This window comes from Garra rufa, chromosome 13 (genome assembly GCF_049309525.1).
Source record: "Garra rufa chromosome 13, GarRuf1.0, whole genome shotgun sequence".
NCBI classification, from domain to species: domain Eukaryota; kingdom Metazoa; phylum Chordata; class Actinopteri; order Cypriniformes; family Cyprinidae; genus Garra; species Garra rufa.
Genome location: NC_133373.1, coordinates 9,741,774 through 9,758,801, shown reverse-complemented (window position 1 = coordinate 9,758,801; position 17,028 = coordinate 9,741,774). Strand labels below are relative to the sequence as shown.

The 17,028-nt window shown below is 43.7% G+C and overlaps 1 protein-coding gene across 1 annotated transcript; it reads left to right on the top strand.

Moving 5' to 3' along the window:
- The first annotated feature begins 6,241 nt into the window (after window positions 1-6,241).
- On the top strand, window positions 6,242-15,818 carry LOC141283766 (transmembrane protein 205). Its single transcript, XM_073817082.1, has 3 exons — window positions 6,242-6,356; window positions 6,864-7,027; window positions 9,954-15,818. The coding sequence occupies exons 1-3, from the start codon at window positions 6,257-6,259 to the stop codon at window positions 10,254-10,256; spliced, it is 567 nt and encodes a 188-aa protein (XP_073673183.1). The 5' UTR covers window positions 6,242-6,256; the 3' UTR covers window positions 10,257-15,818.
- The last annotated feature ends 1,210 nt before the right edge of the window (window positions 15,819-17,028 follow it).

Below are 17,028 nucleotides of genomic sequence, written 5' to 3'. Positions count from 1 at the left end.
TTCTGCCGGCGGTACTCTATCACGGGCCTGCCCGGCCGCGTGTGGAGCTCTAATAGCCGCCAAGGACACTCACCAGTTCTGTGTCGTTTGCTTGGGCCTCCAACACGCGCAAGAGGCTTTGGAGAACCCGGAGAACTGCAGCCATTGCCTCGCGCTGCCCAAGAAGCTTTTGCGGCGCCGTCTTAAAGTTTCCGCGACTCAGTGCGTCGAGCTCGACCTTTCGGACTCAGATGGTGGAGTCGGTGATGACGTTGCGCAACCGGGGAACTCCCGGGGTGCAACGTCTCTCAACTGGGCTGACCAGCCCAATCCTGCTTTCCCCGAAGAGGACATCTTCGCGGATATCCTCCCGCTGACCGACGAACCGGCCGGTTCCGGCGGCGACGACGATGACGCGGGCCTTCTCGGGATGTCAGAGGACGAGGAGGCCTTCCCGCCCTCCGGCTTTCCCCAGATGAACGCCCCTGCGCCTACACCTCAGTCTATCCTCCTGGACGTCTGTGAACGCGCGGCCGCGCGGCTCAAAATCGAGTGGCCGGCGCCACAGAGCGCTTCCGACCAGGAGCGGGATATTTATGACGGGAAGCTGCTGGGACTCCCTCCCGGCCCGAGAAAGCAATTTTTCCCCGTCCTCCCAGCGTGCGCGAAGCACATGAAGCACTACTGGGGCGATCCACTAAACCTCAAACACGGTCTCGCGGGCCTTGAGGTAAAAGATATGGCAACGCTCGGCATGGGTGATCCCCCTGTCATTGAGCCGTCGATTGCCAGACACCTTAGCCCTGTCCAGGGTGGGTTGCTCGCCCCTCCGAAACCGGTCTTGCCTAATAAAATGGACCGCTTTTCCGCCTCTGTCTACCAGGCTGCCTACAAGTCCTCGTCCCTGGCAGTCAGAGCTCTTAATGTCTCGTCTCTCCTCTCCGCTTACCAAGCGGAGCTTTTGGATGATTTGGGACATCAGATAGAAAAGGGACCCCCTTCCGCTTCCCTGTGGAAGGAGATCCGCACGGTAAACGACCTCGTCCTCCGTAATGCCCGTCAGTCTGTCCAAGCCTGCGGGCGTTCCATGGCGCTTTCGGTGGTAGGGGAGCGCGCACTCTGGCTCAATCTGTCGGGTCTCCCTGACAGCGAGAAGAGGCGCATCGCGGGCGCTCCAGTAGAGCCTGGCCAGGCTCTCTTTGGCCCCGCTGTCGCACTGATGCAACAGCGATGCGACGACAAAAAGAAAGAGGACGAGGCTTTTAAGCTATGCCTGCCCAGGAAGGCAGCGCCACGCCAGGCGCCCCCTGCGCGCTTGCCTATCCCCCCCGTCACGGGACGACAGTTCCAACAGGGGAAGGATAAGCCTCGCAACAGACCACCTCCGCGACAGGGTAACCCACCCTCCGCGAAGGCCTGGGGAAGACCAACCCCTACCACGGCTGCTGCTGCCGCTGCAGCAGGAAAACCATCCCACCCCACCCATTCCGACACGAAACGGAAGCGGCCGGCCTGATGTTGGATCGATAAGGGCTCCGAGTCTACGTTCACGGGCCACAAGCCCGTCAGACTCGCTGTTTGCCCAAGGGACTCCGTCCAAAAGACGGAGAATCTCTCATGGAGGGCTCGACCAGCCCATGTGTTCTGCAGCTGTTGTGTGTCGTTGCCCCACGTTCGGGGGGCTCGTTGTGAGGAAAAGTACACAAGCAAACTTTATTCCCCTCACCCAAACAATAAAGGCTTCAGCCCATGTGTTCCCCAACACAAACATCACACAAAACACAAAGAACACTCTGATAGAAACGAATCAAATGAATTCGTTTCAGCGAGAGAACATCTCTCTGGTTCCCTGCACGCCGTCCCTAGTCTGTCCACTAGATGGCGCCATTGCATCACATATGAGCGAACCGGACGAATTGGCAGCCCAAAGCAACTCTCCGGTTTGTGTGGGGTCTCTAATGAATCATGTCGCAGCCTGGCGGTCAGTGTCAGCTCCCGAATGGGTGATTCATACAATAACGAAGGGGTACAGACTTCAGTTTGCCACAAGGCCCCCGCGCTTCAACGGAATTCTCTCTTCTCACACGGAAGAGAGCTCCGCTCACATTCTGAAAGACGAAATCTCCGCTCTTCTCGAGAAGGGGGCGGTGCAAGTGGTACCGCCACATTCAAGCAGTCAGGGGTTTTACTCCCGTTATTTCCTAGTCCCGAAGAAAGACGGTTCTCTCCGCCCTATTCTGGATCTCAGAGTGTTGAACAAACATCTCAGGAAATACAATTTCAGAATGCTGAATCACTCCTCTCTTTTAAGATCCGTAAATCACACTGCGTTTTTTACCGTGATCGATCTGAAAGATGCTTTTTTCCACATAAGCATCTATCCCCCACACAGAAAATTCCTTCGTTTCGCCTACCAAGGCGTTTGTTACGAATTCACAGTTCTTCCTTTTGGGCTCTCACTCAGCCCGAGGACGTTCTGTCTGTGTGTGGAGGCAGGACTCGCTCCGCTGAGAGCAGCGGGACTCAGAATCCTGACGTACTTAGACGATTGGCTGATCATAGCCAATTCGAGAGAGGAAGCGATACAAAACACAGCCCGTCTGCTCGCTCACATCACAGCGCTCGGCTTCAGAGTGAACGCGAGCAAGAGCAATCTCATTCCTACGCAGAATGTGGTGTTTCTGGGGCTGGAGCTGAACTCTATCACAATGCGCGCGCGGCTCTCGCAACAGCGCACTCTGTCCCTCCTGAATTGCCTGTCGCTTTTCAGAGAAGGGGCGAGGGTACAGTATCGCACATGTCTCAGGCTACAGGGTCTTATGGCCTCGGCTGTCCATGTCCTGCCTTTAGGCCTTCTGAGAATGAGGGCGTTCATGAAGTGGGTTTTATCTCTTCATCTCAGCCCTTTACGCGATCTCTGCCGCTCTGTATCGGTGACGCGCACATGCACTGCAGCGCTGCGCCACTGGAGGAATGTGGGGTTTTACGCTCATGGAACGCCCCTCGGGGCAATCATGATGCGCAAAGTGGTGACGACAGATGCCTCCTTAACAGGATGGGGTGCCACTCAGGAGGGCAGGACAGTGAACGGTGTGTGGCCAAACACACTTCACTCAGCCCACATAAATTATTTGGAGCTCCTCACTGTTTGGAAAGCTCTGACTCATTTTCTCCCCCGCCTGCAAGGGCATCACGTGCTGGTGCGTTGCGACAACACCACAGCCGTGGCTTATATCAACCGCCAAGGGGGGATGCGCTCTTCAAAGCTCCATGCTCTAGCTCACAGGCTGTTAATATGGAGCAGGCAACACTTCCTGTCGTTACGGGCGACTCATGTCCCAGGCGTTCTGAACAGAGGCGCAGACCTTCTATCGAGGGGGAACCCGCTCTATGGGGAATGGCGCCTCCACCCTCAGATAGTGGGGCAACTGTGGAAGAGGTTCGGTCAGGCGACCGTCGATCTCTTCGCCTCGCGCGAAAACGCCCAGTGCCCTATGTTCTTCTCGCTACGGGACGAGGACGCCCCCCTCGGCGTGGACGCACTGGCCTATCCATGGCCCAATGTGCTCCTCTACGCATTTCCTCCGCTATCGTTAATAGCGCCCACTCTGGCCAGGGTGAAGGAACAGAGCCTGACTCTCATTCTGATAGCACCCAGATGGCCCAAATCTCCATGGCTGGCACAGATAATTCCTCTTCTGTATGCACAGCCGTGGCCTCTTCCGCTACGCACGGACCTCCTGTCTCAGGCGAACGGGGAGATCTACCATCCCCACCCAGACAGGGTGGCTCTATGGGCTTGGCCCGTGAGAGGGCGAACTTAAACACATTGGGGCTCCCCCCACGTGTTGTCGCTACCATTCAGAATGCCAGAGCCTCCTCCACACGCTCCCTCTACAATTGTAAGTGGCGTGTGTTTGAGCAGTGGTGCGATGAGCGCCGGCTGATATCATATCAGTGCTCACTCACTGCTATTTTGAGCTTTTTGCAAGACCTTATCGATGGTGGAAGATCCTTTTCCACTATTAAGGTTTACTTGGCGGCTATCGCTGCATGTCATGTTGGGTTTGATGGCACGACGGTGGGGCAACACCCCCTCATTCGTAGATTTATGAAAGGTGCCCGCCGCTCCCTTCCAGTCACTAAAAGAGTGATTCCAGAATGGGACCTCTCCATGGTGCTGGAGGTCTTGTCTCAATATCCTTTTGAACCGCTGGGAGATATTTCTCTCAAGCTTCTGTCACTTAAGACAGCTCTGCTCCTGGCACTGGCATCTGCCAAGCGTGTCAGTGACTTGCATGCACTCTCAGTTCATTCCTCATGCACGAAATTCTCCATCAATGGAGATAAGGTCTTTCTAAGGCCTAACCCGGCCTTCATGCCAAAATGCTTCCCAGCATTCACGTGCGAGGTGATTCAGCTTTCCGCTTTTCATCCTCCTCCTTTCTCCTCTACAGAGGATAAGAGGCTAAACGCTTTGTGTCCTGTTCGTTCCTTACGGGTTTATATTGACAGAACCAGCGTTTTCAGGAGGAGCGACCAGCTCTTCATTTCTTGGGCCCCCCCAAACTCAGGGAATCCCATTTCTAAGCAACGCCTCTCTCATTGGCTTGTGGAAGCCATCTCCTTGGCATATGAATCTAAGGGAGTGCGTCCTCCAGAGGGCCTCAGAGCTCACTCCACTAGAGGCATGGCAGCCTCCTGGGCTCTGTTTAACGGGGTTTCCTTGCAGGACATTTGTGCCGCTGCAAGCTGGGCCTCACCACATACATTTGTCAGATACTACCGGCTGGATGTCACCCAGACCCCGGTAGCTCATTCTGTTTTAGGTGTGGGTTCTTCGTCGGGTTGCGCCCTCGGACCCTTAACACCTTAGGCTTGAGTGGTCCAACTCAGCTTATTCATGTTTCTAAGCAAGTCATCTGCCCCCCCCCCCCCCCCACACACACACACATCTTTATTATGTGTGCATATATTATTATTAATATATCAGCATGAGGTGTGTGGCCATATTATGTGCATGTTACCACTGTTCATTTTTGCACGGCTGGTATTCATGCTTATTATGGGGGTCTGATCCTTAGTGACGTGTCAAGCACCGCCTCTCCAGGTGACCGTCCTCTGGCTTACAGGGCCTCACTGTGAGTGTATTGGGCAACCGGGGAGCTGTCCATATCTCCCATAGGTGGATCTCGAACACGAGATGATGAAAGAGAACAATAGGTTACTGTCGTAACCCCGGTTCTCTGAAACATCGAGTGGAGAGATCCACCAAGTTTGCCCCGCTTGCCGCGAGAAGCGAATATGCTCACTGAGAAAAGGTAGCGCGTGCAGGGGTTTTTATGCGCTCGGTAAGGGGCGGCCCCTTACCTGCCAGTGGGCACGCGCTCCTGTCTGTCAAGCCAGACTTGGTGCAATTGGATGCTTCTGCAGAGGTCAGGTACGGATGCCCTTCCCATAGGTGGATCTCTCCACTCGATGTTTCAGAGAACCGGGGTTACGACAGTAACCTATTGTTTCGAGACACAGCCCACATTCTGGATATGGCGTTTGTAGTGAATCAGCCTGTTTACCCCCTGCACAATAAGTGCACGAGTACTGCACTTACGCTTACCGTTCTTAAAGCGACAGCTCATCCATTTATTATTATTAGTTATATATTTACCATGTATGACTTTATTTCTGCTGTGGAGCTCAAAACATCTTTCACGTCACGTTATATTTCACCTGTCACATTTTTCGATATAATGGAAGTGAATGGTGACAGAGGTCAAGGTTGCCAAGTCCTCGTTTTCCTAATGTTTTAAATATTTTGTAAATTATATGTATTACCACAAGCATATATAGTGATTTGTGTAATGCATAACAGTGTAAAATATCTATTTTAAATATCTAGTTATGATGTTTGGGCTAATTTCTAATTGCCCATTGGGCTGGTTTTGTTACACCACACACTAGTTTGCAGTCAGTGTGCCTGATATGATTTATATTAGGTGGCAGATCTTATTTAAGAAGGTTTGTTCCATTATGGTATGCGCTGTTAGTCATGTAGGTGAAAGGTGATTGCCTCCACCTCTTTTGTTTATAACGCAGGGTGTGTTTTGTAGTGTGCATCACATCGAGTACATGACTTAAGTCTTGTGTATTCAATTAAAACTTATGACTTCTTAGCCTTACGTAAATCTTGTGTGATGTAAGAACAATAAGGCTGATGGCATCTTTGTGTCACACCTTTAAACAGCATAGTGACAGTGAGTGAGGGAGTGTGCCTGTCACAATGACTACAGACAGAGAGCCTCCCGTCACCGCCAAACTCCTCCACCTCATGTTCCTCTCCACCTTCTGGGGAATGCAGATATGGGTCACCTTCATATCAGGTAGGTGTGGTCATGGTTTTTCATTGCATTTCATTGGTGATAAATCATTAATAGAATAATTGTAGCATAGGCCACCTCAAGTCTTAAAGTATATTATAAAGTATAATATATTAAAACAATTGTATATTTGGCAGTACACTTTAAATGTATTTAAAAGAAAATAGATGTAATTACACATTATGATGCACTTAAGTTGTTTAAAAAGGCACTCTTACATTTAGCTAATTGCACTTAATATAAATTTTAATACAAATCAAATAGCATTTAATATAAATTTCTTTAAAATATATATATTTTTTTCATTTAATATTGTAAATTTTAGTGTCTAAAACATTAGATTCACTTTGCACTCAAAAGTATTTTATTTCCTCAACAAGTAGTATTTTTAAAGATATGCTGAAGTGTACTTATTTTTCGCAAGGATAGTTTTATGCAGGAAACTAATATTCTTTTATAAACAATTTTATGATATGCAAAGTCCTTATGTTTTGACTTTTTTTTTCTTAGGCTTTGTAATGGACAACCATCTAAACCGACACACGTTTGGCTTCATCCAGAGCCGGCTCTTCCCGTTTTACCTGCATATCGGCTCAGCCTGTGCTTTCTTCAACCTCACCATCTTTGCCATGTACCATCCTAGCAACATGATGGATAACAAAGAGGCCTTTCAGGTATTCAGAACATAATGTTCTCAGATGCTGTGAAATTATAAACAAATCATTGTTTTTTTTTGAAGCAGATCAACTGACTCTTTGACTAATCACATTCAAAAATAAGATTTATTCATGAACCAAGCATTCTCTCATGAATGCACACATTTTGAAGGATTCGTTCACCCAAAAATTCAAATTTGCCCTCAGGCCATCCAAGATGTAGATGAGTTTGTTACTTCATCTGAACAGATTTTAAGAAATTTAACATTACAATCCAAACAGCTGATGAAAACATCACAATAATCCACAAGTATTCCGCACAACTCCAGTCTATCAAGTCAAGTCAAGTCAAGTCACCTTTATTTATATAGCGCTTGTAACAATACAGATTGTGTCAAAGCAACTGCACAGTATTTAAACAGAACAATAGTGTGTAAGTAACGCATTATTGAAGATAATCAATTTTCAGTTAAAGGCAGTTCATCAATGAATTCAGTGATATCATCGTCCAGTTAAGTTCAAATAGTATACGATATCGCTGGAAAATGTCCCCAACTAAGCAAGCCAGAGGCGACAGCGGCAAGGAACCAAAACCACAGGTGACAGAAATGGAGAAAAAAACCTTGGGAGAAACCAGGCTCAGTCGGGGGACCAGTTCTCCTCTGGCCAGACGAAACCAGCAGTTTGTACCAATGTCCAATTGTAGAGAACTCGTCAGGTTCCTGTGGTGTAGTACCGATGGCCATCTAGGTTGGCGAGGTCTTCATTGATGATCGGTCTCTGGAGCTCATCTGGTTGACATCCACGGCTATTGAAGTCATCTCCAGATGGTGATCCATGATCTAAGCCGGTGCGGACTGGATCCGGGGGACTGCAGTGACCATCTGATCGGATACAGGCTGGGTCTGGTGGCTAAGGTGACCTCGGAATAAGAATGAAACAGACTAATATTAGCGTAGATGCCATTCTTTTTACGATGCAACGAGTGCATCAGATGTAATGGGAGGTGTTTTCGGTTCCGGCTGACCTAATTAATGCAGCCTAACAATCCTTTAACGGATTTGAATTATAGGAATGTGTTAATGATTTTATGTGTAAGCCAGGTTAAAGAGATGTGTCTTTAATCTAGATTTAAACTGACAGATTGTGTCTGCCTACCGAAAAGTGTTTGGTAGATTGTTCCAGAGTTTAGGCGCTAGATAAGAAAATGATCTGCCGCCGGCAGTTGATTTTGATATTCTAGGTATTATCAAATTGCCAGAATTTTGAGAACGCAGCGGACGTGAGGGACTATAATGCGATAGAAGCTCGCTCAAGTACTGAGGAGCTAAACCATTGAGGGCTTTATAAGTAATTAGCAAGATTTTAAAATCTATACGATATTTTATAGGGAGCCAATGCAGTGCTGACAGAACCGGGCTAATATGCTCATACTTTCTAGTAAAATAAAGTCTACCTGTTTGTAATAAATTCATTAGAGGAGTAGTTCACTTTCAGAACAAAAATTTACAGATAATGTAATCACTCCCTTGTCATCCAAGATGTTCATGTCTTTCTTTCTTTAGTCTTAAGGAAATTTCAGGATTTCTCTCTGTATAATGGACTTCTATGGTGCCCCCAAGTTTGAACTTCCAAAATGCAGTTTAAATGCAGCTTCAAATGGCTCTAAACGATCACAGCCGAGGAAAAAAGGGTTTTATCAAGCAAAACGATGGGTTATTTTCGAAAAAAAAAAATGACAATTTATATATTTTTTTAACCTCAAATACTCATCTTGTCTAGCTCGTGTTTGAGATTAAAAAGTATATAAGTTGTGAATGTTTTTTAGAAAAGCTAGATTCTTCCTCAGCTTGGATCATTTAGAGCCCTTTTTAAGCTGCATTTAAATTTTGGAAGTTCAAACTAGGGGCACCATAGAATTCCATTATATGGAGAGAAATCCTGAAATGTTTTCCTCAAAAAACAAAATTTCTTTATGACTGAAGAAAGAAAGGGAGGTGAGTACATTATCTGTAGATTCTTGTTTTGAAAGCGAACTACTCCTTTAAGATGTTTTCAGCTCCAGTCCACACTCATTATAATTGCATGGAAACGTATAACCAGCACATCTTCAAATTAGTTCTTTTTTTGTTAAAGGGATGCCCATCGGATGCCCATTTTCCATAAGTTAGTATGATTCTTTAAGGTCTTCATGAAATGTCTGCGACATACTTTGGTTAAAATTCCTCAATGGCCGTGTAAAACAACACCCTTTTTTCCTTGTCAAAAACAGCACTATTCACAGCGACCCGTTTCGGTGCATGCCTCTTTAAATGATAATGAGCTACTGCTCATTCCACCCCCTCTTCTTTTTTTATTGTAGTCAGTGGCGTGTTACCGTCAAAAAGAAAACTAATCCACTGCGTCCTCAGTGGCTCTGATTTTGGGAGAAAATGAAGACTCATGTTCACTTTTACATTCAAATACATAACACCTGCATTGTATTCCAGATGTTGTCACTACAGCTGTTAGAGCTTGGAGAAAATGGCGGACAGTGTAAAACAGGCTGAGGGCGGAAATATGCTAATGCGGCACAGTCCGTCAGCAGTTGTGGGTGGGGCTAGAGCAATATGACGTCATACTACTCAGAAAAATTAAAATGGCTTGATAATTGAGACTGTTTAGGTTTTTGGGGATTAAAAAAAAGAAGTGAGTTGATTTTTATCATTGTAGGGTGGTTTTTTCCACACACTGCTAAGACACATTTATATGCAAACACCATGTAAAAGTGAAATTTACATCTGATGTCCTCTTTAAATGAAAGAAAGAAAGACAGACAGGTTTGGAACAATACAGAGGTGAAAAAAATCTGATTTTGGGGTAAACTATCCCTTTAACCTCTATATAAGGTGAAAGTCTTGATTCCACCAGCTTTTTGTGTTTGTTTCCCCCCCCCCCCCCCCAGATCTTCATTTTTTTCGTCTGTGTCACTGTGGCTGCAGTGAATGCCCAGTGGTTTGGTCAGATGACCTCGGAAATCATGGCGGACATGCACCTGATTGAACAGGCCTGTGGATTGGGTCAGGACATCGGACTTTCGTCAAATCGGGAAGCCTATGCCAAGCTCTGCGAGACGGATCCCAAATATAAAAAGCTGAGTGGTCGGCTGTGGCTGTATCACCTGCTGTCCTCACTTTGTAACCTCTGCTGTATCATATGTAATGGATACAGCCTATCTTACCTGGCAGAAAACCTCACCACACTCTGATGACCTTCCTGCAACACAGTGGAGTTCTACTCCACTCCATTGCACTGAAGCAATGCAAAACCTTCGTTTAATGTCTGTGTGACTCCGGCAGCAATGACCTGCGCTCAGGTACTGGATTACCTCCTGACTTGTCTTTTTAATCTTTGTTATGCTAGTTTTAGCTTAGCTACAGGTATATGACGTTTAGAGAATATTTTTGTTACAGATAATGGCTGTGCGTATTTATAAGATGTTACACTTTGCATGGATAAGGAATGAGAAAAAAATGATATGCGAGTTTAAATGAACAAAATGGGAAATAGAGGGGATATTTTCAGCTTTTCTTGATGTTTTAAAAATTGTTTATAGCACATGTTTCTGTTTTCCCAATGAAGGCAACCTCACTTGAAAATCACAAATCTATTTCTCTGTTTCAACACAACAGCCATCCTCACCCTTTTCTCCTGAGCTGGGTGTGAATGTATTAACATGTTCACGCACAATCTCTTACAGTACACTTTTACAGTTTAACTGAGGTGAATATAATAATTATGATAATTATGATGCCGTCTGGCTGTAGATTCAGAATTCTGTTGCTGTTTGTTGAAATAGAAGTTAAATTAAACGCACCCATCACCAGTTGCACCACAGAATGTGGTCATGCATGTTATGCAAGTATTTTGTCAGTGACTCAATGACTCACAAACACATATTCTTGTTTTATACTGATTGACAATGTATATAGTGTAGTAATCAGTGCACTGGATACAGCTGTGATTACGTTTGTCTAATATAAATACAGTGGAGATCAAAATTAGAGAACAACCTACAATTTCCTAAATTATAAATTAATCATATTCGGAACCACAGTTTAAAAATTTTAAATGAGATTTGAAAAATAACACTGATTAAAATTAGACAGTTCAGACTGTCAGCCCAAATCCGATTTTGTCCATATTTGGATGGAATCGGATTTGAATAACTGACTGTCCACACAGTCATATCGCAGCTGTTCAAATCCGATTTGTGTGTCCATAAGCGCTCTTTCGTTTTATGGAATGTGCGTTGGTTTCTATGGCAATGGCGTTGCGTTATTATGCCAACGCTAAAAACAACAATAACAGCAATACACTTTGCAATATTGATGCTGTCTTGCGATATGACAACGTTGCTGTCACGCTGGATTATATTTCGTCTTCTAAAGCAGCGGCAGAAACGCAGGAAGCTGGATTGTGTGACTTTTTTCTGTGCTGCTGTCTTCTGGTTTTAAAACTCAAAGAGGTGCGTAGACTAGCCGTATATTGTCTTTTCCCGCTTGATTTGCAGTTCACAACAACACAAGCTTGTTTCTGCAAAGACGTTTGTTGTTTTCCACAAACACGTCTGACATGTTTACGTTTTACGTGGCAGGAAAACGTGAAAAGGCAGAAATCTGATTTGAATAGGATTCCAAACCACATACGAATATAGCTCAAAATGGATTTGCCCAAATCGTATTTCATGTAGTTTGTTGCTGTTCAGATTACCTAAATATGATCGGATTTCAATCGGATTTGCATACAAATCGGATTTGGGCTGACTGTCTAGCCTTGTTCCGATTTGGTCAAATCCGTTTTGAGCTATTCGTATGTGGTTCGGATTTCTGCTTTTTCGCGTTTTCAAACCATGTAAAACGTAAAAACCGTCAGATGTTTTTGTGGAAAACATAACAAACGTCTTTCCAGAAACAAGCTTGTGTTGCTGCGAACTGCAAATCAAGCGGGAAAAGACAATATACAGCTAGTACACAGAGCTCTTTGAGTTTTGAAACCAGCGGAGATGGCAGCACAGAATAGAGACGCATATTGCAGCTTCCTGCATTTTTGCCGCTGCTTTTGTTCACACCGGACGCGAATGAAGCGGCAAGCGCGAGTGATTTACATGTTAAGTCAATGCAAAGACGCGAATAGCCATCCTGCGGCGCGAATAGCGGGAATGAAGCGGCGCGCATTGAGCGCTTCAATCGATTGCCGCGTCATGCGTGAGTTCAAAAATCTGAACTTTGGCGAAAATCCGCGCCGCGTTAACCAATCAGGAGCTTGCTCTAGTAGTGACGGAGGCAGAAATCCGAAACAACAATGGAGGACAAAATCACCGTTGCTGTCTGTGGTTACTCGGAGCTGTACGATACATCTTTGGACTTTTGTAGAAACAGGAATAAAAAGGAATTGGCTAGGAAGAAAGTGACTGAAGAGGTCGGACAATCTGGTTAGTTTTAAAAAACGCTCTTTACTCAATTTGACCTACATATACATACATATTGAGACTACAAGCAAGCTAAAGCTGGCAAATTGAGCTCATTCACCTATTTTACAACTACTTTCCCGCTGACGAGTGGCAGAAGCCCCTCCTATGACGCGAATTCGCGTCTGCTGTGAAGAAAATGTCACGCGCGAATGACGCGAATTTTACCGTGCGAATGGCGCGAATAAACTCAAATGTTCAAGCGTTCAACTACGCGCGAATAGCGCGTTTTTTCCGCGCAAGTCGCGTCCAGTGTGAACGCACCATGCTTTAGAAGACGAAATATAATCCAGCGCGACAGCAACGTTGTCATATCGCAACACAGCAAATATTTTGCAAACTGTATTGCTGTTATTGTTGTTTTTAGCGTTGGCATAATAACGCAACGGCATTACCATAGAAACCAACACACATTCCGTAAAACGAAAGAACGCTTATGGACACACAAATCGGATTTGAACAGCTGCGATATGACTGTGTGGACAGTCATTTATTCAAATCCGATTCCATCCAGATTGGGACAAAATCGGATTTGGGCTGACAGTCTGAACGAGGCTTCTGAATGAGGCTTTACAGATACCTCCAAGTTATTAATGTTAATCTGGCACTTGGTGCTAATTTCCTTAAATTTTCACTGAGATTGCAAGATGGCGGGCCGCTCTAGGGTGAATGAAACCCTGTGACAGGAGGTTATCCAGATAAAGGAATGATCCTTTCAGCCTTTACAAGAGAAGTTGGTCTGTCCAAATCTGTGATTTCTCGAATATTGCAGGTTTACACTGTGTTTCCATTACCCTTTAAATTGCGCAAATTGAAATTGCGAGTTGAAAATATGCCTAATGGAAACGCGTCAATTGCGCAAAAACTCCTATATATCGCAAAAACGTTTTTATGTTCACATGAGTTGGTTTTTCAGGCAATTTGATAAAGGAATATTTCGCAAAACAGTAATGGAAATGTGTTTTTCCGTATTTACAGGTCACGTTTGATTAAATATAGCCAAAATCCCACAAAAATCTGTTGCCATGACTTATTGCGAAGAGGAACAAACTATGTTTTAGTCGCATAATCGGTTAATGGAAACGCAGTTATTTCGCAATACTTTTTAATCAACATTTATAAAAAATCGCCAAAGTTTTGCGCAAATCTGTAATGGAAATGCGCCTAAAGTCCCCCAAAAAGGCTGGTCTTCCATGTAAGACAAATGCACAAGAAGACAGGATAATGCAGAGACTCTCAATAGGGATTTGGTTCAACACTGCAGCTGGAATTGCTTGCTAGTTCAGTGCTGAACAGGTTAAGGATCTGTCTCGGCATGTTTAAGAGAAGTCGGACTGAAAGTGCACTCCACAGAAAGAATAAAAAAACATGCATGTTGTGTGAAGAGAGAAGAACTGGTCCGAAGTTCACTTCAGTGAGGAGAGCGAGTTTTATTTAGTCAGATCTAATGGGAAACATTGGAAAGACTGAAGCCCAACTGTGTAAAGAAGTCAGTGAAAGGTGGAGGAGGAAGTGTCGTGGTTTGGTGGAGTTGGGCCTTTTGTACAGCTACATGGCAGGGTGAAAGCAAATGTCTAGCAGAACCTCCTTCAGCAACCTGCAGTTTCTTCCCTGCAAGCAGCTCCCAATCAGCCTGCAATTTTAATGCAAGACAACGCCTCCATTGCACTGCAAAACAGGAAAAGCAGTTCCTTGAGGCAAAGAACATTGAAATAATAAAATGGCCAACCCAGAGTCCTGATCTAAACGCAATTGAAAAATCCTTGGTGACAAAGTTACCGCTAAGAAACCCACTACAGTTACTGAACTATAAAGAAGAGTGGACCAAAGTCATTCAAAGCAAGAGCCTCTACACTTCAGCTGTAACCTTCCAAAATATTAATTGTAATCATCTTTTATGCTACAGTGGTTACTGTTCTCCAATTTTGATCACTGTTTTCCACAAAGGTTGAACTTCCCTGGTTATTTTGTCAAACATGTTAGTAGAACACTGGTATATCCACTGCTAATATGCCTCCAAATTGAGTGATGAAGGTCAAGTATTTATAGACTCTTCTCTAATTTGGATCTCCACTCTATTTAAATACAAGTTTAAATATATTTAGATGTTAAATATGTACTACTGTTGAAAAGTTGAGGTCAATAAGTTAATGTCCAATTGATAAGTAATGATTCTTGAGCATCAAATCAGCATATTTAAAATGATTTCCGAAGGACCATGTGGCACTTAAGACTATAGTAATGGCTGCTAAAAATTCACCTTTGCATCACAGAAATAAATTACACGATTTGTTACACTATTCTACTGTCTTTAAAAAACATACGAACCCAAACGTTTGTTCAAATTTTAAATTATGGCATTATTTCATTCAAATGGCTGGGTAGACACATTTACAGAGATATACGTAGGCTGAGTCCATCAATATCTGAATCCATCAAATTAACTTTTGTTGTGACAGGTTCAATACAAACCAGTTTATGCCCTGTTTGACCACTTTTGCACTCTGTGCCTTTTACAGATGTTACAACAAACAAGACCTGGGTGTACATGACACATTGTGGGCTTTATTTGTCAAACACATGTGATGCGCCTCACTAATGTGTTAGTCATATAAAATTGTCTGTATTCATATTCAAAAAGCACTGTTGTTATCATGACTACACCTTGCTTTGGAATGTACAAATACAGTAGCTTCTGCTTTCAGTCTGCTGTCTATCCCTTCATATTTGTGTACACTGATATCAGTTACAGTACAGTGCCTTGCATAGGAATTGTTGAGTTTTAATATTGTATGACCATCCAGTAAGATGCTGTTGAGGCTTTGGGTTTGTCCCTGTGATTTGGGATTGACCATATTTTATCAATGCAAATGAACCGGCAGCTAGGGTCTCCCTGTTATATTTAACTTAACATGACATCTAGTAAAACATAAGGTCTATGGAAGGAAATGCACAGATTTTTGTTTAACATGTGTTTTGTCAATTTATGCAACATCTCTTTATGGAAAGCTAAACAGCACAGTGAAAGTTAATGTGAAAAACAACCAGCCTGACAGCAAAACTGGTTCAACTATTGAGTGAATGACTGTCTGATGATCTGTCTGTCTAGTTTTGACCAGTAACAGAAGAGGTTTGGGAAATTAATTTGAAAACATTATTTTTGCAATTCCATGTGTGCAAAAATTACAAGAATGAAGACTAATGTCTGAATCTGTAATGTAAAGCTGTTGCAGTTATATTGTGCAATGTATGGAAATAGGTTACATGTTTTGTTTGTTTTTGTTTTTTCAAATAAATACATAAAATGTGTTTGGATCACTGATCTATATAATGACTGGATTGCTCATTGCGTTCTAAACTGCCGTTAGGCTGTGAAGCCCCCGGAAGTGTTCGATCCGCCATCTTACTATTCCCTACCTGCAGAGAGCGCCATTGAGTCACATGTAAATTGCTGACCTAAAATCACCCGATTTGAAGCGTATCTTTCACACAGGATTAGTTTTTAGGATATGTGTATGTAAATTAATTTTTACTTAAGATGTTTTCTGGAATGTTAATGGTCTTTTCGGGCTGGATAAGTGATATATTGAAATCGTTTTGGTGGGCGTGTCAGCTGCGCACTTGCAGAAACAGGTAACTGATCCAACACTAAATATATTTCTTTATGTACCTAATTATGCAGGAAATAATACACAGTACCTTATATCTGGTATTAGTATCTGAAATTGATTCGATTATACAGTAAATAATACAATACAAGTCTCTGTTACTACATTGCTCGTTATATTGAAATTCAAATCTTTGAAATAAAGCTTATGTGTGTCCCAGAGCCATACAGAGAGAGAGTTGCGACAACTCCGTTGACGCCAATGGACCATTTTTTTACAGCAATGGCGGATCGTGGAGACGCTCAATAGTTCCCGGAAGTTCGCGCTAATAATATCAGCGCCGTAGAGATGCAGCAGAAGAGACCGCTGTGATCAACTTTCAAACGGTAAGACATTTATAGAACAAAGCTGTATACTATCAGCACAGCTAATCAATTTAACTTGTGCATTAAAACATATTATTATTACATTATTTCTCACTTAATTAGTAGATTTACGGGATGTTATGCATTATGTCCGTGCAGTTTCATCCATCATTGTATAAGGCTTTTAAACAGGATTTTTGCTGATGGGAGCTACTTAATAGTTCTGAATTTATTGCAATGAATGCTGATTGACCTAAGTGAGAATGAAAATTTTAAAATAGGCGAGCTATTTTCGTTTCAGAATCATGCTAGGCTATATATATATATTATATATACCACTGCTGTATTATAGCAGTAATCACTGTAAACCTGTATGTTATTACTGTTTTTACACTTAAACGTCTTAGCTACTATAGAACTACAAATTAAACCATTTCTCCTGTTATTCTCCTTCTCTATCCTGCTTTCAGAACAAGAACCACCTGAAGTAAAACAGTGCCAGCTCCTAAGTATGATTACATAACATTTTGTCAATGT

Bases quoted from the DNA above. Each gene is read 5' to 3' on its own strand.
- LOC141283766 (XM_073817082.1), top strand. From the start codon at position 6,257: ATGACTACAGACAGAGAGCCTCCCGTCACCGCCAAACTCCTCCACCTC. The intron at 6,357-6,863 runs GTAGGTGTGGTC...TTTTTTTCTTAG, and splicing joins ATGGGTCACCTTCATATCAG to GCTTTGTAATGGACAACCAT. The intron at 7,028-9,953 runs GTATTCAGAACA...CCCCCCCCCCAG, and splicing joins ATAACAAAGAGGCCTTTCAG to ATCTTCATTTTTTTCGTCTG.